Source organism: Ictidomys tridecemlineatus, chromosome 8 (assembly GCF_052094955.1).
Source record: "Ictidomys tridecemlineatus isolate mIctTri1 chromosome 8, mIctTri1.hap1, whole genome shotgun sequence".
Classification (NCBI taxonomy): Eukaryota; Metazoa; Chordata; class Mammalia; order Rodentia; family Sciuridae; genus Ictidomys; species Ictidomys tridecemlineatus.
Genome location: NC_135484.1, coordinates 128,613,827 through 128,641,822, shown reverse-complemented (window position 1 = coordinate 128,641,822; position 27,996 = coordinate 128,613,827). Strand labels below are relative to the sequence as shown.

Here is a 27,996-nt window from a genome sequence, read left to right as displayed (position 1 = left end):
TTTATTTTTAATTTTGAAACACACACTTTTAAGTTATTGAGGCTGGGCTCAAACTTATGATCCTCCTCCCTCAGCCACCTGGGATTATAAACATGCACCACCATACCCATCTTCACACCTTGTTTTAGTCAGCTTTTTTGCCACTGTGACTAAAGGACCCAACCAGAACAATGGTAGAGGGCGGATTTGATTCATTTGGCCTTCAGGTAAAATATAAAGAAATGGTCACTGCTGAAGTTGAGTGCTGTTAGATGTCTAATTAAGTAAGGAAAGCAGATAAAGAGGCAGGTATTGGTAAGTATTCTCTATATGCCAGGCATTGTACTAGTTAGTTGCCTGTATTTATTTATAAGTTTTGGGATTGTAATCTGTTTACAATTGAGGAATTAGAGCTCAAACTAGTTTAGTGACATACTTAGTTTAGAAAAGAATAAATTATTGATTCATGCAACATGAATCACAAAATAACCATGTTAAATTAAAGAAGCAGATCCCCAAACCCCCCAAAAGAGAACATACTGTTGAGTCCATTCATAGAAAGTAAAAACTAAATTTATAGCAACGTAAGGCAGAGCAGAGATTGCATGGAGATGGGAATAGCAAGTAAGGTTGGGAGGAATTATCAAGGGAATGTGAGGAGAGATTTTTTTGGGTGCAGATACATTCATTATATTAACTGTGGTAGCTGTTTTACAGTTGTACACTTTAAAACTTATCAAACTGTATATTTGTATTTGTACAGTTCACTGTGTATCATTTTGCCTCAGTAAAGCTGTTTAAAAGTCACACATAGGCTGGACTGAAGCCCATGGAAGAGTGCTTGCCTAGAATTTGCAAGGCTCTGGGTCTGATCCCTAGAACTGCAAAGTAAATAAATAAATAATAAAATAAAAATAAGTCATACCAATTACATTGCAAATTCAGGCAAGTTAACTTGAAAATCTGAATGTAATGGGTAATTTCCTAGGCAAAGATTAACAAAATGGGCCCTCTTCCCTATATGCATATTATAAATACAAAGCCCAACCAGACCATTTTCTTGGGGGGAGGGGGGTGGATAAACAAACAGAAGAAATCACTATCCCTCAAAAAAGAACCCGGTCCAGAGGGTTTCTTATGGATTCCTTCATAAATTGTTCTAGAGCATTTAAAATGAACAAAAACTGAATTCTTTTTAAGATTCAAGTAAAAGAATGAAAGCTAAATCTTGAAAAAGTATTTAAAAAAGAAAATTATGGACCAATTTCACATGAATATTGAAGAAAATGTACATATATTTACAACTCATTAACACATTAAGAATTTATTCCAGAATTGCAAGATTATCTCAATATTAGTAAATCTTTTTATATAAAGTTAAGGGGGGAAATGTGATTTCCATATTAAAGACTAGAAAAACCTTTAACAGAAGGCAGGCCATTTTGCAAAATAGAGACTAACCAAAGCAAAACATTTAGAGATATGCAGCAGATACAAACCCAGGATTCTAGAATCATCACTGCAAAATTTTGCAATACATGCTTTCTATATTTAGTGATCTATAAAACATGTACATTTCATTGCTGGGTTTCTGTTCTCGTGACTAAAAGGCTCAGGGGTCACTCTAGTTAAACTGGGCTAACTGGACTGCACGAAATAACCATATAAGAGACACAAATACCTTTTTCTTTGGGGTCGCTGTGACGGCTCCTCTGACCTTAAGGGTCTGCAGAAAGAGAGCGAGGGAGAGCACGCGCTGACCCCTTTTATTGAGGAGAAGCTATTCAAATGAGGCAAGGGGTCAGGTTTCAGGGGGCTGAGTCTGTCTTCATGATGTCCACTGTCAGCAGGTTGACTGACACCTGGGTAGGCCACACCCAAGGGCACAGTAAGAGAAGGGGACACACACAGGCACTTCCATGGAAGATTCTATCCTAAACAGGGCAAGGGGTTATATTACAAAGGAACAGGTGAGCATAGGTTCACCCATGGGGCTCTAGCAAGATACACCCATTTCTGTGACTGAGCGCCTCAGCGCCCAGCTGGGAAGTGTAACTCAGTCACCTGTAAGGTTGGCCTCCCACACTTCATGCTGCATAAGTGGAAATTAGGCTATACACTACTAATTGGTTGAAGGACAGCTTCTGAGGACTCTTTTCAGTCTGTAGATTTTAGAACTGAAAAGGATAATAATCAAGTTACTTTAAAGTATTATTCCTTATAATATTATATTTTGTGTTATTAAGGGAAAATATCTATCATTATCTTTCAGTAGGCTATTGTCAAGTAACTTTTTAAGTATTAGGAATTAAACCCAGGGCCTCAGGCATGCTAGGAAAGTTCTCTTATCAAAGTGCTATATTCCCAGCACTTATGTATTTTTTATTTTGAGGCAGTTTTGCTCCATTGCCCAGGCTGGTCTAAAATTTGTGATCCTCCTGCCTCAGCGTCCTAAGTAGCTGGGATTACAGGTGTGAGCCATCATAACCAGATCTATTTCTATATTGAAAAAAAAGTACTTTCTGAAGGATACCTGCATGACCTTCTGTTGGAGAAAATGAAGCAGTCCCAAATTTATGAAAGGGCCCAATAATTCAATAATGTGGTTCTTTTACTGAAAGGTCAAAATGTGATTTTTTAAGAATGTCTTAGGATACCTATGTAAACCTATTTAGCTCATAAAGAAAACATGTATTCACAGTCAATAATAGACAGAAATACTGTTGTCCCTGTTTGCTGAATGAGTTAAAAGATAGAGCAGGCATGGGGAAATAACATACTCTCCAACACATATATAAATCATCTAGGAGGCAGATCACAAGTTCAGGGTTGCAGATTTAAAGCTTATTTCAAAAGTCCTGGTTGTTTACATACATAGATACCTCTGGGAAAAGGGAAAAAGAACTTCTGACCTCATTTTTAAAAATCTGAGTCATAATTTAATGACTTTACTGGCTAAAATGAGCAGTTTAGACTACCATTCCACAAATAATGTGCCCATTTACATTAATTAACTTTCTAGTGTTGTGGAGACACTGCTGTTGAAGTTGACCTCTGCCCGTACAACTTTTTACAATCCTCAGAGTCTAATATGAATTTGTTTTCCAAGATCCAAACTTTGTCTGAAAACCTTTCCATACTCAACACAAACTCATGGCAGATGATTCCATATTTATGTATGTAAAATCTCTTTCCTGTGTAGACTCCATGGTGCAGTGAGTCCTGACTTTGGGTAGAGGTCTTCTTACATTCTTCACATAAGGTTTTCTAAGGTTTCCTTGCTGTATAAAGGCTGCCTCACAGTTATCACATTGATACATGTGGCTTCTTTGACATCAAATAAGGTCACTATGGCTGAAAGCTTTCCCACATTCTTTACTCTGATTTACCTTGTGTTGGATCTCCTGATAGTAAAAGAGGGACCCATTATAAACAAAAGCCTTTTAAAATTCATTGATCTCAAAAGACAATTCTTTCCACTGTGGACTCCCTGGTGTGAGTAATGACTCACCAATAACTAAAGTTTTTACTACTTTTTACACTGATGTTGTGGTTCTACAGAAACTTGGGACCAAGACCTTATTTTCATTCTCAGTTATAACATCTTAAAAATAAACAATTCAAATGTTGTTTGTCTCTTCTGAGATAATGAGATGATCAGGAACAGTGATAAAAATAAAATTCTGGAGTACATACCTATTCTAAATTTCTGAATTGGTATCTCAATTTTGTGACATGCCCAAGAAGTTATGTAAAGGACCAGTTTGATAAAAGATAGACAGACTGAGTCTAGAAGAACATGGAAATTTTTCTCACAAAATGTGAAAAAGAATCAGGAAGGTATAATTAAAAAACATAAGTGATTCACTCTGAATCCAGAGCTAAGAAACATAGAATATTATGAAACCAAGATAAAGTTTAATATGCTAAGGATAGTTGTAAGGACTATTTATACCTACTGATTGATATTATCTAGTCCACTCCTGTAGACCTATGAAATGCTCAATAAGTACTTAAATGGATCAATAAACATTGGCATATGTACTTGAGACAAAAACCAGTTTTGAAATCCATACTACTAATGTGACATGGGGAAATATAGTAAGCTAGAAAATTTACAGGGGGAAAATAATTTTTGAGATAATATCCAACCTTAAAACATAAGAAACAAACAGTTTTAAAACTAAAGAAGTTGAATAGGTTAAAAAAAAAAATAACCTCAAACCTCTACCCTTCAAACTCACAAATATGGCTGAGTTACAAGAATTAAGTAGATAATAATAAGCTGGGTAGATGTAAGTTTTTTGGAGTTATTGTTTATTTGGCTTTGGTACCAGGGATTGAACCCAGGGGCACTTAACCACTGAGCCACATCCCTAATCCTCTTTTTAAAAAAATATTTATTTTTTAGTTGTACTTGGACACAATACCTTTATTTATTTTTATGTGGTGCTGAGGATTGAACTCAGGGCCTCAAACATACTAGGCAAGCACTCTACCGCTGAGCCACAACTGCAGCCCAAACCCTTTTTATTTTTTGAGACAAGATATTTTTATGTTGCTAAATTGCCTTGCTAAATTGTTGAGGTTGCTATAAACTGAGACCCCTGAGTTGCTAGGATTAAAAGCATACACCACAACGCCCAGCAAAGTTTTAAGGAACAGGATACTACTAAAAGTTTGGAATAGCTTCTCTGAGGTTGTCTGGTTTTCTCTCCAGAGACCCTTTCTCATCCACTTTCTATATCAAAAGGCGATAAAGCTCAGAGTTAAACTAACACAGTGTCTTAGTTGTACTTTGATTCCAAAGTACTATCTCTGCCAAAATATATCTTTTTCTATCCTTTAGCCTGGATCTATTGGCAATGAGATGAAGATGGTCTTGGAAAACTTTTTTGAAATTTTTTTTTTAAACTCTTATGTAAGAACAGCAAACAAAACCTCAACATAGAAGAAGGTTCAAAAAAATAAAAAATAAAAAAAGAAGAAAAGTTTCCATGAATACTAGGGGGAATTAAAACCCATGAGGGGATGCTGGTAAAATCCCAAAGTTCAGTTTTGTTGCTTTCTGTGCTATTCCCAAAGCCTTTCACTAGTAAAGCCATAAATGAGCCTCCCAACCCTTCCCACTTGTGGTTAGTCCTTCATTCAAGATGTCTCTTCACTTCATCCAGCTGATACCTCCTTTCCACATTCTGGACATTATACTACCTAGGTCTGTAGTTCCCCAAGCAAGGGTCAGGACTTGTTCCAGTACTGCTCATTGGTATTTATTTCCCCTGTTGGTATTTATTTTCCCTCTGACTGCCCTTTAGGTCCAGATATTTATCTTCTGGTAGTAAAAACTTAAAGTTTGAAGAAATATCTATGACTTCTTTGCAACCTGCTTCTTGGTCCTGAGAACAGTCCTCTTCCTCTACCATCAGTCATTATTAGAGATCTTTCCTAGAAGAGAATTGCCATTCTGGAATGAGAGAGTTGAGGAGAAGATTCACAGCAGCTTGTGGTTCACACTGATTTTTCAGAAGTATTTCCTTGTAGCCACTCTTCTTCCTGAGACGTTAAAAAAAAAAAAAAGTTAAAAGGCACTTTTTATATTTTGCTTAGCTTTTACCCAAAAATTCACTCACCTGGACAATGTACTTTGGATGGAACTTTGTGTCAAAAGCTAAATAAGGAGAGAGTATGTGGGAGTGACTTTGCAAATTATTATCTAATCTGCTTGTCTTTTACTTTTTAAATTTTTTTTAAAGTTTTTGAACTCAAAAGATGGACAGAATGCCATTATTTATTTTTACGTGGTGCTAAGGATCAAACCCAGTGCCTCACACGAGCCAGGCAAGCGCTCAGCCCTTCTTTTATTTCTTAAATGTTTATGTAAATAAGGCTTGAGACAAAGTCTAGGACCCTTTCTCCCTTAGGAAGTAGAATCTCATAAAAATGGCAGAGAAAAGAACATCAGAAAAAAGATAACAGCAGCAAGTATTTATTTAAAGTAGGTTATGAGGGCTGGAGGTGTAGCTTGGTGGTAAAGCACTTGCCTAGCATGCACACAGCCTTTGGGTTTGATCCCCAGCACTGCAAAACAAAGTGTACTATGAATCTAGTCATTCAAGTAGTTACTATTATATTCCACTAACAGATGAATGACACACACCCTGCAGATTAAACAATTTACTCAAAGCCCCACAACTGTTGGAATGCATTCTTTCTTTGTACTCAAGGGTCAACTGATGTACTATTGAATCACATCATTTCCCTCCAATAAACCCTCCTTTCCTTGTATCAAACCAAGAAGACAGGCATTCCTCTTTTTTTCAACAGTCCCCATATCCTGAGACCTCAAAACTTGGAAACCATTCTTAACCCTCCCTAGCACCTCTCAATGATCAGGACTAATCTCTCCGGAGTCTATAAAGTGCTGAATCGGACACAGAGTTTGAATGCGAGATCCACGAACATAATACCACCGGAACCCCCAACGGTTCACTAAAGGTCAGAGGGGATAGTCTTTCTAGGTCTTGCTGCTCTAATGAACCACGACAGCATTCGGGCTCCTCTAGGATTCTGGAGGTTTTCTCGTCTCTGTGGTTGCCCGGCCGTACTCCGCTCTAACTGAGCAGCGCGGCTTTCCGCTGCACAATCACGTAACCCCAGGGGCCTCTGTAATGCAGCCCCGCCGAGGTTGGGTCTTCCTGCTAGAAAACGTAACTAGAACTCAAAAAAACGAAAGGCGGCGGGAACCGTGGACTACTAGCTATCTCTGATAACTAGGAGATAAAAGACAAAGAAGTCTGTGTTCCGGCTTTGGTGCTATTTTGTTCTGTGCTGTTCAGCAGTTCCCAAGGGAAGAAAGTAAAATTGAAGTGGGTGGGAGCTTTTCTCCTAGGGCTAAGCGGACTTTGCCAGAGTCTAGGGAAACTTGCATGGTTACAGGTCACTTTTGACATGGGCATAGGGCATCTACAGCCGGCACAGTAGCAAATAGTTATAATGCATTTAATGTGTACCAAGTACCTTATATTTAACTCATTTAATCTACACAATTACCCAATTAGGCAGATACTTTTATTGCCACCCTTTCATCTCTGAGGTAACTGTGCAGCACAACAGGTTAAACTGTTTGCCCAAAGCCACTGTTGAGAATCGAATCCCGGCAACATCTTCTAGAACTCTGCTTAAACTCTGCTTTAAGAATATGTAGGAAAATTGGTTACAAGCTGTGGAGTCTCTAAACTGCTTCACCCCTGTTCCTACTTCCCACTGAAGTAGGCAGAACAAAGGCATTAGATCAAAAAAGGAATGCAAGCCAATCTTAAAAATAATGAAGATTTAATTTTAAATCAGAGGCTAAAAATGTCCTCCACTTAGGAGTCCTCCTTGGCAACACCAAAGGGCAGGTCCTTTGGCCTCAGGAAGATAACTGGCAAGAGCAAACAGACATTTCCTAGAGATAAGGAACTCGGATGGATGGATGGATGGAAGTTCTGGGAACCTTGACTGATGGGCTTCCAACGCATAAAGTCTTTTGTAATAACTCTTTTGAAAAGAGTCAACCAAATCAAAGAAAAACTGCAGGCTCTTAATGATCGTCTTACAATGTGAGCTACGGAGATAACCGAGTTTAAAACACATCATGGTTTGCTTTATAAAAATCAAATTGCATACATAAAATCAAATTATATCTAATATATACAATAAAAACAATTGATATAATCATACATATATTCTTTTAATAAATGTGTGACATGCAGAAATATTACATATGTACAAGAAATTACAAGGACTCCTTACCAATTATACCCAGAAACATATGGAAGGAGAGATGATCCAAAGAAATCCTTAAAAATTAGATGTTGGAAGGACTGTGAAATGAGAACTTTTCTTTGAGAAATGATGAAAGTTGCAAAGAGACTCAACTAAAGGCTATCAAATGATTTTCCTTAGGATGAACAGGCATTTGTTGCTCAAATAAATTATGGCCTTGTGGATTCAGCAGGGGCACCATTTGAACCATAAAAAAGGCAGATCTTAAGCAAACAAAAACTATTTTGTGTACTATATAATTGTCTTTTATTTCTAAATCCATGAAGTGCCTTCAAATATCAGATCACTTTTAAAAACCCTCAAAGATAGGACCATGAACAGATTATTAACACATCTAAATCTTTATGATTTGTATTAAAGAAGACAACCAAATGTCCCTTATTCTGTGAGAAACATGTAGAAATTGAATTATGGTTCTAAGTTAAGAAGTTGATCCAAAAGCTGAGGCTGATGTTTACAATGCCCAAATCTCATCCAAGATTTGTATGCAGAGAAGTGGTGACATTATAACCTGAGGTGTTTGTATTCCAGATTTTAGGGTTTCCAAAGTATTTTTCAGAATAATGATGGGTGATGAAAAATTTCTACCAGTTATTACTCAAGACACTGAATACCATAGCAATAGGTGGTTTGTTTAACTGAAAACAAAAAATTATCTCACAGAGGTTAAAACTGTGGGCTCTAGCTGGGTGCCATTTTACACACCTGTAATCTCAGTGATTCAGGAGGCTAAAGCAGGAGGACTCAGAAATTCAAGGCCAGCCTCAACAATTTAGCAAGGCCCTGAACAAATTAGCAAGACTCTGTCTCAAAATTTAAAATAAAATGGACTGGAATGCAGTTCAGAACTAAAGCGCCCTGGGTTTAATCACTATGAGGGGGAAAAAAATGTGGGCTCTAGAACAGGGCTGCTTATATTCAAATCTTGGTCCCATCATTTACTGTATGACCTTGAGCAACTTTAATTCATTTATTTCATTTTCATTTCCCATATAAAAATAATGTTAAGTATTTAGTAATATCTGGCCATTAATAAGCAGTTCAGAGATGTTATGTATTATTGTTAATAAATCCTTTTTTTCAATTCCAGAAGATAGCCAATAATTAAACTTTGTTTTGCCTATAATAACGCTACCTACTGATATTATTAGCAAAAGAGGCAACTTCTAAACTGAGAACAGGAGTGCAGAACTTTTTTAAGCTCTTATATCCTACAGTGCTCTCTACTTGTCCTCACCATACAGTTGAGACTTCTCAGTTCAGAGTCCTGCTCATTCCCACTCTCCTTCATTAGTTTTATCTCATATTTCAAATTCCAGAAACCTCTTTATACAATTATTTTTTGAGAAGCATTCTTCTTCCCTTTTCAATCTCTTTCCACTACCTAATTGTTAGGTTATTGTGTCATCCACAGTCATTTTTTTAATATTTATTTTTAAGTTATAGGTGGACACAATTTATTTATATGGTGCTGAGGATTGAACCCAGTGCCTCACACATGCTAGGCGAGTGCTCCATCTCTGAGCACAACCCCAGCCCCCACAGTCCATTTTTAACTTCACTTTTTATTGCTCTGGAAACCTGGCTTTCCCAACTTCTCCAGATGCTTTCTACCTTTAACACCTGAATCAATCTACTTCAAATTAATTAAAAAAGAAAGTCAATTTTATCCTTATTATAAACCACTGCTTTCATGATTCATCATTTAAGTTTTACACCAGTTACTTTTCTACCTGGTTGTTGTGCTACTACTATTAACTGCCATTACGTCTAACCTTGGACCTGTTTCATTTCACATTCTTCCTTTCCTTCCTGCTTCCTAGTATTATTGATTATCTCATAGCATATATAGATAATAAGATGCTTCAAAGGTCCTTGATTTCCTAGATCCTGTCATTGTCACAACACATCTATCTCATATCCATTAAGATGTATTCTTTTGGGGAGGTGGAGAGTGGTACCAGAAATTGCACTCAGGGGCACTCAACCACTGAGCCACATCCCCAGCCCTATTTTGTATTTTATTTAGAGACAGTCTCACTGAATTGCTTAGCGTCTCACTTTTGCTAAGGCTAGCTTTGAACTCACAATCCTCCTGCCTCAGCCTCCCCAGCCACTGGGATTACAGATGTGCACCACTGTGCCCAGCCATTAAGATGTATTCTTGATCATCAAAAGGCATTCTCTGCTCACTGCATTACCCAATGGGGCACTCCATTTCCACATCTAACAAGGCATGTCTTCCATTTGGCTCTCAGGGCCTTCCATGTCACCAATTTAGCTCCAAATAGTAATTAATAATTCCATTATATTATCCTGAATAACTAATTTTATCCCTTTTGATGCCTACCTGAAAATTCCATACCCTTTCACCTTTTTTGGGATACTCTGATTGCACAAGAAACAACTAGAACAAAAAACCCATATTATCAATCAAGTTATGAACAGTATCTTTCTATATAACAGGCACATTCTATTATTCTGGGTCTTTATGGTCCCTTTATATTAAGTGTTTAAGAGCTCTAATTTTCAGAAAGGCAAATAGAGGAACTTTTGTGTATAGACAGTACATGCTAAGCAGAAAATGAGCTGGAAGATTGCCAAATAAAAGTATTGAGAGGACTAGGAAGCAAGTTTAAAATAACATTTACATTTCAGTGAACAGTCAATTTAAAGAGAAAGCCTATGAAGTTACAGTAAAGAGTAATTTTAGTTTGGATAACAAATCTATGAAATCAGATTAGATGAGGAATACGGACAACATAATCATGGTAAGGAGGAATATTCATAAAGGTCCTCATCAATAAGTAAAGTCCCCTCCAACAAGAAGAGTGACATAAGAGTAAGAAATAGGAAGCAGGGAAGCTTAGGTAGGGAATAAGCTTCACAAACTTATAGCTACACAACTCTCTGGCTCAATCTGGGATTCTTGTTTGTTCCCCAGAAGAGAAAAACAGTTTCTAATCTTGGTTGCCTCTGCCTTACATGTATAGCTCTAATAGTGGTGTAAATAAGCTATCTCAAGTTACAAAAGAGTTGTTTTTCAACAATTCATCTGCTTTTCTGTTGTTAGCCGAGTAGTGTTTTTCAGAAATAATCACATATATTCCAATCCCAAAAGCCAATTTAATATATGCCTAAATTATAGTTATATTAATATCATTAATTATATTAATATATTATATGAATATCATTATCACTTATCGTTGGGCCTCAAAAAGGGATAAAAAACATAAAATCATAACCAGTTCTCAAGAATTCAGAACATAATGATACTGACAGAACTGGGAAACAAAGGAAGATTTAAAGTAAAAGAATACCAGTATACCTCTGTAAGTAATAAAACAAACAGGGCCTTGCACTCAGAAGACCCTTGAGAGCCTTAAAATGTAGGTCTCTTTTTTGGAAACATTTACTTTCAAAGGGATGGAAAAGCCATCTTGAAACTACTTTGGAGGCATGACAGTAGTCTAATTCCCTGTTCATTCTAAAAAGCTGGTGGCAATTGTTCCCTATAAGAATTTCCTTATGCTAAAAATCAGTGACCCTCTAAAAGACTATATTCAGTTTTTTTCACTTCATAGACAAACCATGAAGGTATAGTAGTGATTTAAGGCAAACTTTCCCAATTTAGAATAGGTTAGGTGACTATGGAGCTATAAAATGAAGATATGCAATTCCTATCCTAGACCTAATGAAGTACTATATCTGTGAGTAGGACTCAACACATTTTATTATTTTTTAAAGTAGTATTTATTATTTTATTTTGAGATGAGGTCTTGCTATATTGCCCAGACTGGTGGTCCAACTCCTGAGCTTAAGCAATTCTGCTACCTCAGCCTTCCTAGTAGCTAGGACTATAAGCATATGTCACCATGCCCACTTAAAACTTCAGAGCCATGATATTTTTTCACCCAATGCCGGGGATCAAACCCATGGCCTCACTCATGCTAAGCAAGCACTCTACCATGAGCTATACCCCAGTCATTTAAAATAAACTGCACAAGTGATTCTGATGTTAATCAAATTCAGTGATTCACTAGTAATAATGGACAGGACTAGCAGTCAAAAAGCAATAATTAAGCTGTTGATCTTTTCTTTATTATAACTATGTCACTATCTCTATTAGGAAGAGGATACTCATTTTTAAAATGAAGAATAACTGATTTAAAGAGGTGCTTATGGAATTAAATTGAGAAAAGTGCTCTGTGTCAAAGCATAGAGCTATTGTATGAAATTATGGATATTTTAGCCCTGCCAGTCTAAAGTCTAACAACTTTTTCCCAAGTTGTTTCCAATTTAATGCCATCAATTGCCCAAGTTTAATGAACTCTCTAAGATTGGCTAGTCTCATCATTGATGCTTCGAAACCACTGCACATTTACCTCTGCTTTTATCTGTTTTGCCTAAATATTTTCTCCCTTTTGCCTTCCATATCTTCCCACTAAACCCTCATTTTCAATAAATTCTTTCCTGAGTAGTCTAGGCAGAAGTAATCTGTCCTTCATAATTTAGAGCACTTACCAAGTAGTACTTTAAACCATGTTGAGCATGAAATATATGACTCTGTAGTCTCATTTAATTCAATATGTGGGTTTTACATATCCCAAACTGTGTTGTAAACTTTCAGAAAAAAGGAATCTGCTGTTGTGCTTCTTGTTCTCCAAAGTACCTAACATAAAGAGCAGCACACAGTGGGTTCTCATTAAATAACTGAGGTTTTCTTATACCAACAGTAATTGAAGTTTCACCCCAAATCATTACAAAAGCTGGTATTTCTCACCATCCTGCACTTTGTGAGATGGCTTCTCTGCAGCCATCACAAAGAAACAGATTTTCCTCTTTTATGGATAGTCTGATGTTGTGTAAGAGCTGACTTCTGACTGAATGATTCCCCACACTCTTTACACTTACAGAGACCACCTCTATTATGGATTCTCTGGTGTTTGCTAAGATCTGACCTCTGCCTGAAGGATTTGCCACACTCATCACATTGGTAGGGTTTCTCCCCAGTGTGGATTCTCTGATGTTGAATGAGGCTGGTGATTCCTCGTAAGGTATTTCCACATTCATCACACTTATAGGGCCTCTCTCCAGTGTGGATTCTCTGATGTTCTGTGAGGACTGATCTTTGAGTAAAAGCCTTCCCATATTTATCACATTTATAGGGTCTTTCTCCAGTGTGAATTCGCTGATTCTCTATAAGACTTGTCCTTTGAATAAAGGCTTTTTGACATACATCACACTTAAATGGCTTCTCCCCAGTGTGGATTCTCTGATGTTGAATAAGGCCACTCTGACTGAAGGATTTCCCACATTCTTTGCACTGATAGCATTTTTCTTTGTGGTGGATCTCCTGATGGGAAACAAGGGATGAGTTATAAACAAAAGCTTTTCCACACTCATTGCACTCATAGGGCTTCGCACCAGTGTGAACTCCTTGATGCTGAATGAGTATGGAACGTCGACTAAAACTTTTATTACACTGAGGACACTGATAAGGTTTGTCTCTTGTGTGACTCTTGAGATGGTGAAAGAGGCCTGCTTTCTGGCTAAAAGCTTTGCCACATTCATTACAGTGATAGTGTTTTTCTCCAGAGTGAAGTCTCTGATGTTGATTAAGAGCTGACCACCGTCCAAAGGCTCTGCCACACTCATTACACTTATATGGTTTCTCTCCAGTATGTATTATTTTGTGTCGAATAAGTACAGTTCTCCCATGAAAGGTTTTTCCACATTTGCCGAAGTCTGGCTTGGCACAAATCAGGAGCCACTTGTCAAAAAGAAACTAACTTTATTTTTAGAACTACAAACGCCAAACAAAACAGCTCCAGGGAAAAACCCTCAGAGCCCAACTGCCACCACCGGCTTCCACAAGCCTCTCTCCCCCACACCAGCCTCTCAACCTCCCACAATCCTCCTCCTCTTGAGGCCGATTGGCTGGGTTGCGTGGGCAGAGCCAAAGAAGTCACCCAATGAGCAGCTCCGTGGAGGAGCCAATCAGCTAGATGTTGCTGGGGCAGCTGTGAGCCAATCATCAGCTGGCAGTCTGAAGGGCAGGGAAACAGCCCAATGAACATCACCGCAGAGGAGCCAATCAGCTAGATGTTGCTGGGGCAGTCTGAAGCTTGCTGGCAGCTGGAAGTTTGCTGGGGCCCCTTTGGCTGTGGCTCTCAACATCTCCCCCTCTCTGTTTAAACAACAAGCATGTGGCTTATGGACCGTGCCTGCCTTAGGTTGTCCAATACATATGGTCCTTACCCGTCTTCGGATGAGCTGACCTCAGGGCGTCAGCCTCCTGTCTTAGGTTGGTACCATTGTAATTGGATCTTACCCGTCATTGACTACCGGTCCAGTACAGCCACACCTGTGGAGAGGTCTCAGCGGGGGGGGGGGGGTGAGGTTCTTTGCCTCACCTCTGTTGACCCCCAAATTTTAGCTGAATGATCATGACAAGCAGAAGGGAGGAAGATATACCAAGTCAATTGACGGCTCCTTTTGGGAAAATTGTACCACCGATGATATCATCAGCAAAAATACCCCAACACTACCACAAGTCGCTGCACCAACAGATAGTTCACAATGCATACAAATGACACATAGTTCTGTAAGCAGTTCAGTGCAAGTTCTGTAAGCAGTTCAGTGATGGCTATTGCAGAAACTGTAGATTAGTTTTTTCTTTGTCTTCACCGGCACAGGGATGAAGATAGGAATTCTGGCAATAATGACTAAAGAAAAAATTAGGTAACATTCCAGAAGACACTAAAAGAAAACAATTTTCTTAACAATTTATATTATCTTCATCGGCACTGGGATGAAGATAGAAATTCTGGCAATAATGGCTAAAGAAAAAATTAGGTAACATTTCAGAAGGCACTAAAAGAAAACAATTTTCTTAACAATTTACATTATAGTGAAGAGAATTATTAAATATAATGAAAACGAAAGGTGAGAGTAAACAAACAGATCTGTTAACCTCCTTTTTTGTTTACATATTAAAACAATTCTTAACAGTTATTTACCCAATTTAAATTAAACCATTTAAATCACGTGAATAAAAAAAAATATTTGGATCCATCTTTTCATGAGCGCTCATCATATATGATATATGGAAATACGTACATTGGACATACATAAATTCAAACATATAACACAAAACACAAGTGTGCACACATAATATAATACATACAACACATAACATAATAGTAAAGGCCTTATAACTTTTTACAGGTAAAATCTCTATTGCAATGTTTAAAAACTCTATAGTCAAAAAAAAATAGAACTGATCAGCAAAACATTAACCTAGGTCTGTATGAGCTCAAAAAAATAAAATAGAACTTCATGATATGGGAAAGGGCAATAATAAAATAGATATTGAAAAAAGCATCCTGGTTCTGTCGCAGATGTAAGGATAGCCAAATTGGAGTTTTGGATATCAGCTATTATGGATTTGAGCTAAATCCAGGGTTTAAATTTCAAATCAGTGAAGGAGCTAAAAGAGGCTGTAGCAACCTATGGTCCTCAAGCACCCTTCACTGTAAGCTTGGTCGAATCCATTACCAACTTAAGCATGACGCCAGCAGATTGGGCTAGTTTGTGTAAAGCTGTGCTAAATGGAGGACAATACCTGTTATGGAAGGTTGCCAATGAGGAATTTTGCAAGGAGACGGCTAGTCGAAATGCAGCAGCTGGTTATCCTCAGAGAAATCTAGATATGTTGTTAGGAAAGGGACCTTATGAGGATCGGCAGCAACAACTTGCATATGATCCTGGTGTATATTTACAAATTGCTGTAGATGCAGTTAGGGCATGGAAGTCTTTACAAGAACCTGGAGGTTTACAAGGTCAATTATCTAAGATAATACAAGGAGCTAATGAACCTTACGCTGAATTTGTAGATAGGCTTATTCAAACAGCTACCAGAGTTTTTGGGAATACAGAACAAGCAATGCCATTTATAAAACAACTGGCTTATGACCAAGCGAATCGTTGGTGTAGAGATATCATTAGACCATGGAAACAGGAAGATTTAAACACATATATTAAATTATGTAGAGACATTAATGAACAAGGGCAAATTGTGGCAGCTGCAGTAAAACAAGCTTTAGATGCCAGAGACATTAATGAACAAGGGCAAATTGTGGCAGCTGCAGTAAAACAGGCTTTAGATGCCAGAGACATTAATGAACAAGGGCAAATTGTGGCAGCTGCAGTAAAACAGGTTTTGGATGCCAGAGACATTAATGAACAAGGGCAAATTGTGGCAGCTGCAGTAAAACAGGCTTTAGATGCCAGGCCAAGAACATGCTACAATTGTCAACAAACAGGACATTTTAAAAGGAATTGCCCCATAGGAGGAGGGTTTAACAAAACTAGGTATCAAACAAGTAGAATACCGGGTATTTGCCCACGATGCCGTAGAGGGAGACATTGGGCTAATGAATGCCGTTCTCAAACCACCATAGAGGGTACTCCATTATATTGGGCTAATGAATACCGTCCTCAAACCGCCATAGAGGGTACTCCATTATCAAAAAACGAACAAGGACAAGGTGTTTATCCACAATATCGTGGACAAAGGCATCAGGCTCCGTTGCCAAAAAATGGACAGGGGGCCCCAATGCTCCGGGGCCCCAAACCACAAATATACGGAGCACTGGAGGAACCCAGCAACCCCAGCAACCCCATCAGGGTAGTGCCCAGCACATCAGATCCCTCATCAGACAAACCAGAGGGAGCGCAGGGTTGGACATCTGCGCCTCCACCAAATCAGTACTAACTCCAGAGATGGGAGTTCAAATCATTCCCACAGGGGTAAAAGGACCTCTTCCCAAAGGAACAGTAGGCTTATTATTGGGACGCAGCTCTTCTACTCTAAAAGGACTTTTGATAAGTCCTGGGGTAATTGATTCCAATTATGAAGGTGAAATAAAAATTATAGCCAGTTCTCCAAAGGGTATATCAGTAATTTCACCAGGAGATAGAATAGCACAGTTACTAATAATACCAAGCCTACATGATAAATTTTCCAGTCATGTTGTAGAAAGAGGTTCCAAGGGATTAGGCTCCACAGGTGTAGATTGGGCTATGCTTTCTTTAAATTTAGATTCTCGCCCCATGCTAAAACTAAATATTCAAGGACATGAATTTAATGGGCTACTGGATACAGGTGCAGATCTTAGCATCATCTCTCGTCAAGAATGGCCAAAACATTGGCCATTACAACAAGCCACTCAATCGCTTCGAGGCCTAGGAGTGGCGACTAATCCCGATAGAAGTGCAATGCTATTAGATTGGAAGGATCCTGAAGGATGTGAAGGAACTATACAGCCATATGTATTGGATCATCTTCCCGTAAATTTATGGGGACGAGATGTCTTAGATCAATTAGGTTTGACATTAACAAATAATATCAATCAAAATGCACCCACTATTATGGCTAGACAAGGTTTTAGGAAAGGAAAAAGATTAGAAAGACAAGAACAATGTATAGCAGCACCAATACAAATAGATCAAGGAACAGACAGACATGGGTTGGATTTTCACAAAGGGCCACTGAGACAATAAAAATTACATGGAAATCAGAAAGACCAGTATGGGTTCCTCAGTGGCCCTTGACTAAAGAAAAGACACAAGTAGCCCATGATCTGGTCAAACAACAATTAGCGGAAGGACATATACAACCTTCTGTATCTCCCCATAATACTCCCATTTTTGTCATCAAAAAGAAATCTGGTAAATGGAGATTACTGCAAGATTTAAGAGCCATTAACAATGAAATGGTCATTATGGGACCTGCTCAATCGGGGATTCCTCAATTGTCTGCTTTGCCAAAAACTTGGTATGTTTTAGTTATAGATATTAAAGATTGTTTTTTTTCAATTCCAATTCATCCTGAGGATAGTCCACGTTTTGCATTTACTATCCCTGCACTAAATCATGAAGGTCCTGATCAGAGATATGAATGGAAAGTACTCCCTCAAGGGATGGCTAACAGCCCAACTATGTGTCAAATTTATGTTAACAAAGTAATCCAGCCACTTAGAAATCAAAATCCTGAACTACAAATATTTCACTATATGGATGATGTGTTATTGGCACACAAAGCTAAAAACACATTGCTAGAATGTTATGCCACACTTACAAACTTATTAAAAAATTATAATCTAGAGATAGCAATAGATAAAGTGCAATTAAATTTTCCAATTAATTATTTAGGAGTTCTATTATCCTCAACCATGGTCCGTCCACCAAAAATTCAAATACGAGTAGATCAACTCAAATCACTTAATGACTTTCAAAAGTTATTAGGAGACATAAATTGGATAAGGCCTTATCTAGGTATTCCAACAGGAGAATTGGGACCTTTATTTGATATCCTAAAAGGTCCATCAGATCCAAATTCACCCCGAATGTTAACGCCTGAAGCAAGAAAGGCATTAAAAATCATTGAAACATATATGGAAAATATGCATTTGGATAGAATTGATATAAGTTTGCTGGGGCCCCTTTGGCTGTGGCTCTCAACACACATTCCTCACACTTGTAGGGCCTGTCACCAGTATGAATCCTCTTATGTTCTATGAGGCATGACTGCTGATTAAAAGTTTTTCCACAGTCATTACATTCATAAGATTTTTCTCTTGGACAGGTTCTCTTTTCAGCATGATCTGAGTTCTCAGTCGAACTCACTCCATTTTCATCACATGTAGGTTGTTTATGTTCCCTGGAGCATCCAGAAGATTCTTCTGAATTTTGAGTTTCTCCACACTTAGCAGACTGGTTTATATCATTTTCAAATCTGCTAGACACATTCCCACATGGTTTCATTCCTTCAGGAACTTTTTGTTTTGGAGTTAAATTCCTGTACTCATTTTCAGTCTTAATATCTGAAACTAAAAAAAGGATAATAAATAGTAATATTGATATAAATAGTGATAGTAAATAGTAACAGTGATAGTAAACAATAACTTCATTAGACAACATTAAATTATTCATATGAAAAACACTCAAGAACCTAGAATTTGTGCATGACTATAAAATGGCATTAGAAAATAGAAAGGGGGCTAGGGTAGCTCACATAAGGCCTAGCATACATAAGGCCCTAAGTTCAATCTCTAGTACTACACACACATATGCACGCATGCACACAGAAAGGGTCAAATATATAAAGCACTCCATGAAATATGAAAGAAATCAATAATCCATTAGAAAACAAGGCAAAAGGAAAACTGATGGTTTCCAAGAAAGAAAATACAATAACTCATAAACATAAGAAAAGATGTTCTACTTCATCATCAGAGAAAAGTAAATTTAATACTGAGATATATTTTTTCACCTATCAGATTTGACTAATCAGTTTGGTTTAATACTGTGCTAACAAAGTGGAAATCACATATAGTCAGGAGCATAAGTTGATACAAACCTTTTAGGAGGATAATTTCATAATATCCATCAAAATTACAACAGTTATAATTTTTGGGGGGGGTGGGGGTACCTGGGATTGAACTCAGGGGTACTTGACCATTGAGACATCCCCAGCTCTATTTTTTATTTTATTTAGAGATAGGGTCTCATAGAGTTGCTTAGCACCTTGCTTTTGCTGAGGCTGGCTTTGAACTTGTGATCCTCCTGTCTCAGACTTCCAAGACACTGGGATTACAGGCATGGGCTAAGGCAGCATTAGTTTTTTTTTTTTTTTTTTTTTTTTTTTTTTATTCTTTTTAGTTGTAGATGGACACACTATCTTTATTTTATTTATTTATTTATTTTTATGTGGTGCTGCGGATCAAACCCAGTACCTCACACATGCCAGGCAAGGGCTCTACCACTGAGCTACAACCCTAGGCCTACAGTTATAATTTTTGACATAGTGTTTCCACATAATAGTAATTTATACTACAGATATACACATAGTTAGTTATTGAAGCATTGTTTGCTATTGTGAGACACTAGACACAAATGTCGCCAGTAGGAGACTGGCTAATTTAATTGTGTTTTTTTCCTTATAATAAAAAAAAAAGCCAGGCATGGTGGCACATGTTGGATAAACATATAACGGCAGCAGCACCCCAGAGAAAAATCCCAGCATGGCGTCTAACGACCCTCTTTCTCCTCTTTGTTTCTTTCACTGGCGCGAAAGTTCCCGCTGGCACCAATGTTCAAACCCGGCTGGTGGGAAGCCTTAGCCCCAATTAGAATTCACTTCTTGGGCTCCAGAACTGACATATGGAAGAGCTTGCCAATAAACGGGCGACTTGTTATCTACCTCAGCCCTGCGACCTCTCCTCAGACCTATATAAACACACAGCCTTTTGTAATAAAGTGGAAACCTCTTTGGTAATCTGTGTCTTGTGGTGTGGTGTTTTCCAGTCTTACAGCACACGCCTGTAATCCCAGTGGATTGGGAGGCTGAGACAGGAGGATTGCTAATTCAAAGCCAGCCTCAGCAATGGCAAGGCGCTAAGCAATGCAGTGAGACCCTGCCTCTAAATAAAATACAAAAATAGGGCTGGGGATGTGGCTCAGTGGCAAGAAACCCTGAGTTCAATCCCTGGTACAAAAAATTAAAAATGTAGGAGTCTAACATCTTAGTGATAAAGAGAGGAAACAATATTTGTTTCAATATGAAAAATATAATATAAACAAGAAACTAATAATAGTGACAATTTATTTCAGAGTTGAGAGAGGAAACTAGATGACTAGGGAAACTGAACAGCAATGGATAATTTTTTTTTACATCTTTATTTTTAAGCTATTTTTACCTATTTAAAAATTTTTACCCATTTAAAAAAATTAAGTGACGGGCAGGGGCTGTAACTCAGTGACAAAGCACTTGCCTAGCATGTGTGAGGCACTGGATTTGATCCTCATCATCACATAAAAATTAACAAATAAATAAAGGCATTCTGTCCCTGTACAACTAAAAAAAAATTAAGTGAAAAAGAAAGAATACAGAGAAAGAAAAAATAAAGATGGTAAAAAGATTTTTCATCCACTCACCAACCTTTACCATTTTGTCACATTTGCTTTATTATTCCTTCTCTTAATGGGTACACATTTTTTTCTTGAATCATCTGAGAATTAGATGCAGCAAAGGCTTATCTACTAAAGAAGGAAGGATATAGTCCAAGTGGAAGAGAGTGGTATTGCTTAGTAGAACCAAGACTAGAAAGAGCAAAGAAGTCAATATAAAGGAAGATAACTATCAGAAAGTCTAAGTTAAGTCATCTCAAATAAAATACAGTTGGAATTTAGAAAAGACAATTGAAGAATGAGAAACCTGGCTGAGAGTCTATCCATGAGCATCAGATTCCTGGAGGGATTTTCTGATCAGAAACAGTGTTAAATACAAAAGAGCCCAAATATCCTGTGTTAACCCTCCCTTTCCTCTTCTCTCAAAATGGGTCTTCCTTTATTACCTTGCTTCTCTTGAGCTTCAAGTTCTGGAGATTCACACTGGATTTTCATAGCCTGGAGGGACACACTGGGTTCTTCTTCTGTTCCTGAAGCCTGAGGAAATGAGATAATAGATAAATGCAGAAAATAAAAGAGCATACTGTTCTTAGCAGTGGAACCTAGCTTGCTGAAAACTGAAATGAAATGACCTTTTTCCCAGATAGCAGTTTGCCATAATTATATCCATTCTTCAATGCCAATGTAAATATCACCTCCTCTTCATAACTGTCCTTTCCAGACTAGAGTAATTTCCCATATTACTAACTGCTAAAGATTGTACCACTTTTACTGCTTTTTTTGTGCTCAAAAAAAGAAAGGAGAAAAAGAAAAAACAAAGGAGAGAAGAAAGAGGCAGCAAAGAGGGAAAAAGACAGAACTTAGGAGAAAATAAAATAAAACATAAAGGAAAGGGGAATAATAAAGGGAGTAATGTGGAGAAATTATTTAAAAAGAAAGGCAGTACCAGGTAGAGTTGTAGGAGCCTGTATTCTCAAGTACTTGAGAGACTAAGGTTGGAGGATCACTTGGAGGCCAGCCTGGAGAACATAGCAAAACCCTCACCAAAAAGAGGAAAGAAGGGAAGGGGAAGGGGAAGGGAAAGGGAAAAAGGAAGAAAGAAAGAAAGAAAGAAAGAAAGAAAGAGAGAGAGAGAGAGAGAGAGAGAGAGAGAGAGAGAGAGAGAAAGAAGGAAAGAAAGAAAGAAAGAAAGAAAGAAAGAAAGAAAGAAAGAAAGAAAGAAAGAAAGAAAGAAAGGGAGAAGAGAAAGGAGGAGGAAGAAAAAGGAGGAGACGAAAAAAGGGATAAAAGAAAGTGAAAGAAGGAAGGAGAAATGTAAGAAATCTCTTTCATATTAATTATAGAAGCTATTCCCAGTGGTATTTGTCCTTTTGAGGTTCCTTTCCATTTCTCTCAAAGAAGATTACCTTATCTTTTATTTATCCAAGATCACAATTATCTCAAAATCATCTATCATTGCAGAACCACCACCACTCCAGGGCTGGGGATTAAACCCAGGGGCTTTTGTATTCTAGGCAGGCATTCTACCACTGAACTATGCCCCCAGCACTATCCTTTACATGTTTATCTATACCCTCATACATTTCTTTTTCTTTTCTATTTTGAGAAAATATCTTCTGTTTTCAACACTCACATCTCTACTTTTGCTCTTTCTGCTTCCCTCTAACCTTTGTTCCTCCGATTAACACTACTTTAGCAATTTCAGCCTCTCTGGGGCTCCCATTTCTCCATGGTCCCATTTCCCTCTTGAATATCACAATAATAGTTTTCCCTAGCATGGTACTATGAAAAGCAGGGATTTGCAATCAGTATTCTGTTTCTTAGTTTATTAGTTCTGTGATCTTGGCCTAGTTATTTACTTTCTCTGAGATTATACACCACCATGTATATAAAGCACTTAGTATAGGCCTTAGCATATCACAGGCCATCAAATTACTGCTCCATTCTTTTCAATGTTTAAATTAATTACATTTTAAAAAATCACCTATACTGCTTCTATTTCCCTGTCCTAGTTTCATTTTGTAACTTGTCTTCAGAATAGGAGCCAGAGTTAACAGAATACTACCTCAGATGTACAGCAAAAGATATTCTGATACTTCAAATTTTGAGAAAAGGAAGTAGAGGAAGGCCAATATGGTAAGCTGTGCCTTCTATCCCTGGGTCTCTTGGTAGGTCTTCGTTAGCTGTCCCAGGAATGCTTTCAGAGTTTTGTGTTTGTTTGCTTTTTATAGTATTAGGAATTGAACCCAGAAGTGCTCTACCACTGAACTACATCCCCAGCCTTTTTATTTTTTATTTTAAGTTTTTGGTACTAGAGATTAAATCCAGAAGTGATAAACCACTGAGCTACATCGATAGCCCTTTTAATTTTTTATTTTGAGGAAGGCTCTCACTAAGTTGCTGAAACTGGTCTTGAACTTGTGATCCTTTTGTGTCAGTCTTCCAAGTCACTGGGATTATAGTATGCCTGGCTCTATCTTATGTCTTTATATACAACCCACATTTTGAGAAGTTCCAATTGTTTTTCTAGCACAGACCCCTGCACTGAATTCCAACTTGTTTTATTCAATTGCTTGCTCAACTTTTCCACTTGAATTTTAATAGGAATTTCAAAATCATCATGTCCAGAAATGAACTCTGGATTTGTCCTTTAACTTCAAATCTACTTCTCTCTCAGCCTTCGTAATCTCTGTTCATCTCTGTATCCTTCCTTTTCAGATAAACAACAACAGTATCTCTGGCATAATTCTTAACTTACTCTTACATTCCAAATCCTATAGTAAAACAAATTCTGTCAAAGTCTACTTTTAAAAATATATCTAGAATCCAATCACATCTTATTACTTCCACTCTACTATCCTAGTTCGTTTCACCAATATCTCTTGCCTAGATTATGACTATACCTTTATCCTCCTAAAATGGTTTCTGTAATTCTACCTTTGACCTATATATCTTTCCACCCCCACCACAGAACTTTCTCCATATAGCAGCCAGAGTGATTATTTTAAAATTTAAGTCAAATTGTATCTCTTTTCTGCTCAAAACCCTCCAATGATGTGCCATCTCTGAATAAAATCCAGTCTTTATAATGGTCTACAAGTCACTACATGATATAATTTCCTTGTAAGTATTTTTCAACTATCCCCCAGCAAAGCCTATCTCTACCATGACAAGCATACTTTAAGACTTATCCATGTATCCAGGCATGGTGGTTCATGCCTGTTATCCTTGCATCTCAGGAGGCTGAAGCAGGAGGATCACAAGTTCAAGGCCAGCCTCAGCAACTTAGCAAGATCCTAAGCAACTTAGCAAAACCCTGTCTCAAAATAAATAAGGACTAGGGACTTGGTTCAGTGTTAAGTGTCCTTGGGTCAATCCCCAGTAGTTTAAAAAAAAAAAAAAGACATATCCATGTACTATTTCCACTGCCTGAATGCACTAAATGTCTACTATAAAAATGTCCACTTACCTGAAAACCTTTCCTAACCCATTTATTAAAAATAGCAATCCTCAGTTCCTTCACTATTCCTTTTCTCTGCTCTATTTTTGTTGTTTTTAAAAGAATTTATCACCATCTAACATTTTTATTGATTTTTTTATCATGTTTCTCTGTAATACTAGAATTTACATAAGAGCAGCAATCTTCTGTGCTTTGTTCACTGCTATATTCCCAATATCTAAAACAGTACATACTACCAAAAGGTATTTAGTAAATACCTGCTGAATGATCTCTTTTAAGTCTTTTAACTCTCAGAGTGTCTTCATCACATTACTCTTTCAAACTTCAAATCCCTAGTGCTGAGCCCAGAACAGACTACTCAGTAAAGAGCTGTCCATTGCCTTTTCCTTCTTTATAAATCTTATCTGTCATCATTTCCATTAAATTCTTACATAAAACATGCCTCATCCTTTCTAGTCACATTTTCATGATGCTATTCAAATTTATCTCTTTCTGCCACATATTTCTTTCTTCTCTACCTTATACCCTAATGCTAAGTTACACTTGTTTTATTATCTATTTCACACTTTTTATTTTAAGGTTTCATAACTTTTGCTCTATTGACATGCGGGTCTCATAATTCATTGTTGTCTGGGATTTTTCTGTGTGTTAAGATGCTCCACATCATTCCCTGCCCCCTACCTACTGTGTGCCCACAACCTGTAAGCCCAATTACTTACGAGGCTGAGGCAGGAGGATTGCAATTTCAAGGCCAGCCCCAGGAACTTAGTGACAGGTTATGACAACCAAAAATTTCCCAAGATATTACCAAATACCCTCTGGAGCATAAAATTACCACTGGTTGAGAATCTCAGTCTTATATCATCATTAAAAGAAAACAAAAACCACTCTGGAGACTGAGGCAGGAGGACTACAAATTCAAGGCCAGCCTCAGCAACTTAGTGAGAACTTGTCTCAAAACAAGTAAGAGCTAAATAATTTGGTTCTCTTTTATCTCTTTTTTTAATTATTTTTTTAGTAATAAATCTCACTTAGACTCAAGGAGAAAAGGTTTAGAGCCTATCCTCTGTCCTACATAAGAAAAATCTAAATTTAGAGACAGATAGTCAATATCCTTAATTATCTCAACTCTTTCACTCACAACTCACCTTTCCAACATAATTGGGCTTTTTACTATTCAGAGAAACAAGGATCCCTCACCTTGCCCTTCTCTCCTAATTTTTCATTCTGTTCCTATATCTCATTCTTCAGGCATGGTGATTTTTATTTCTCCATCTTTTCATGTTATAATGGAGAATCAGAGCAGTGGCTATATTTACAAAACCATATGACAATTTCTTAATTATTACAAGTTTTGTTTTTTTTAATTATTCAATAACATTAATTGTACAAATAAGTAGATTCACTATGATATTTCCACACATGCATATATCATGCTTAAACCACATTTTTTATTTATTTTGTATGGAACACCTCTTTCAAGAGGCTGCTTTCTACCTTGCTACCTAACAGCTTCTCCCTCTACTCTTTAATACTCTCTCTATATTAGAAGTCTTGTTTCTAAGTTGAGCAGTATGTTCATCAAATAGAAATTTTTAGTTAAGTACAGAACATAGAAATATAAAAACGCTCTACAGAAAAGGCATAAATAAACTAAGATGACATTAACCAATTTTCCATGAAATTCATATCACTTTCTGATGCACCAAAGTGTCAAGATGCTTTGTGAAACAATGCCACACTTCACTTTGATCTAGAATACATATTTTGGGGTTTTTTGTTTTTTTTTTTTGGTACTGGGGGTTGAACCCAGAGGTGCTATACCATGAGTTACATCCCCAGAACTTTTAATTTTTTATTTTAAGACCATGTCTTGTTATATTGCCCAGTTTGGCTTGAATTTGTCATCCTCTTGCCTCAGCCTCCCAAATAGCTGAGCTTACAGGTATTTGCCTGCAACCAGCACAATTTACCTTTTCTCAAACAAAAATCACATCTTTTTTCTTACCTGATAACCTGGTTCATTTAGCTCTTTCTCTAAATCTTCCAGCACATTCACCACCTCCTCTCCACTCTCTGGATGCTGCTCTTGTACCCAGGCTTGAAGTTCCTCAGGTAGGATGGTCAGGAACTGCTCCAGCACCAGCAGCTCCAGGATCTGTTCTTTGGTGTGAGTCTCTGGCCTCAGCCATTGATGGCAAAGCTCCCAGAGTCGGCTCAAAGCTTCCCGAGGTCCAGATGTTTCCTGGTAGCAGAACTGCCTGAAGTATTGTCGAAAGACCTCTCTGCTATGAGTGTTGTTCTTTTGAAGGCTCTCATCCTGTCTGGAGGTATATTTATTCTCTTCCTCCTCCTGGTCCTCTATCTTTACTTCCAGAAGTTCTTCCTGGTCCTTTTTGGCCTGGATATTCCAAGTAGATGACATTATAGCTGTGCAAAAGCTCTATCAGTAAGATCTCTCCTGGAAAAGTTCTTCCTGAATGGACCTGAAGAATAAGCCATCACTATGAACACAACTTACACTACACAATGACTGCCAATATTAAAAATTTAAGTATGATTCATGAAAGCCTGCTTCCAGGTTAATTTACTTATACTCGGGGAAATATGTGCTTGGATAGAAAATCCTTAGGAATAGACTAAATGAAAGACTACCGGAAACTTGCCAAGTTGTTTCAGGACTTTTAAGAAAGGAGGAGTAAGACTTATAGGAAACATTTTTTAAAGGACAATTAAGTGGAATAAAACTAACATTTAAAAAAGCAGATTTTTTTTTTAAGTTGGGATACACTTGATTACTTGCTTTATTTATTTATTTAGCTGCAGTAGGGATTGAACCCAGGGTCACCTTACCCATTGGTACAACCCCAGGCGGCCCCCACAGCTGCCTTTTTTGAAACAAGGTCTCGTTAAATTACCCAGACAGGCCACAGACTTGGGATCCTCTTGCCTCAGCCTCCAAGTCGCTGGAATTACATAAGCCACCACAACAGACTTGATCAGTTGTTTTTCTAGGATTTTAAAATGTCTGATGTCTGGTGGAAACCATAAAATCATAAAAGCAGCGCATTCGCAGGATATTACTTCATCCGGGACTTACTCTGCACTTCATTCTTCATTTATTAAGTGAAAAGGCTGGAGAGATTACCCTTTAAAGCTTTCTTATACCCTCGATTTATGTATTCTAAGGAAAGGTAAACTCAGAAAAGCGTTCTATGCCGCGGACCAGCGTCTGTAACCCAAGAGTGTCCAGAAATGTTGCGAAGCGCCGAACCGAGGACACAGTGCCTCAGGAGGCCTTGAGACAAACTCGGAAAGTACAGCCCGGCTCAGCTTCGCTGCCGGGGACAGCTCCTTCATCCTCGGCTCAGATCTGTACAAGGGCCGGCAGAACGACCCTGAGGTATTGTATTAGATAGGCTCGCCACCCGGCCGCCGGCCGCCGAGGCGGAGGAGGTTCCGGCCTACGCAACAGCAGGAGCCGAGCTTGAGCCGCCCACGCCGAGGAAACGTAACAATCCCCCCATCCCAACTCCGCCACCTCTCCAGTTACTTCAGGAGCACACGTCTGCCCACCCTGCCCCCAGGGGGCCAGCAGAGGACGTCCTCCTCGGGAGCGAAGGGCTGAGTACTCGACACTCTACGACACCCAGAGCCCACCAATGGCAACTTACAAAGGCCCCTGCGTATGGAGGGCCGGCTGGCTCTGCCTGTGCGGGGCGCATTTCCGTGGCAGCTCTAGGAAGGGGCGAGAG

General features: G+C 38.1%; 1 protein-coding gene across 1 annotated transcript; it reads right to left on the bottom strand.

Annotated features, from left to right (window-relative positions):
* On the bottom strand, positions 1–27,906 carry Zscan12 (zinc finger and SCAN domain containing 12). The gene is made up of 6 exons (XM_078020426.1): positions 27,160–27,906; positions 26,250–26,727; positions 21,228–21,318; positions 18,339–18,701; positions 12,768–13,554; positions 1–5,532 (listed from the first exon to the last, which is right to left on the bottom strand). Exons 2-6 carry the CDS (start codon positions 26,664–26,666, stop codon positions 5,412–5,414), a joined length of 1,779 nt encoding a protein of 592 aa, XP_077876552.1. The 5' UTR covers positions 26,667–26,727; positions 27,160–27,906; the 3' UTR covers positions 1–5,411.
* Between the last annotated feature and the right edge of the window lie 90 nt (positions 27,907–27,996).

Excerpts from the sequence above, each read along its gene's own strand:
- Zscan12 (XM_078020426.1), bottom strand. The coding sequence starts at position 26,666 with ATGTCATCTACTTGGAATATCCAGGCCAAAAAGGACCAGGAAGAACTT. Across the intron at positions 18,702-21,227 it reads TGAAGCTCAAGAGAAGCAAG|TTTCAGATATTAAGACTGAA; the intron begins GTAATAAAGGAA and ends TCCTTTTTTTAG. Across the intron at positions 5,533-12,767 it reads GGCAAATCCTTCAGGCAGAG|GAAGAAGAGTGGCTACAAGG; the intron begins GTCAGATCTTAG and ends TTAACGTCTCAG.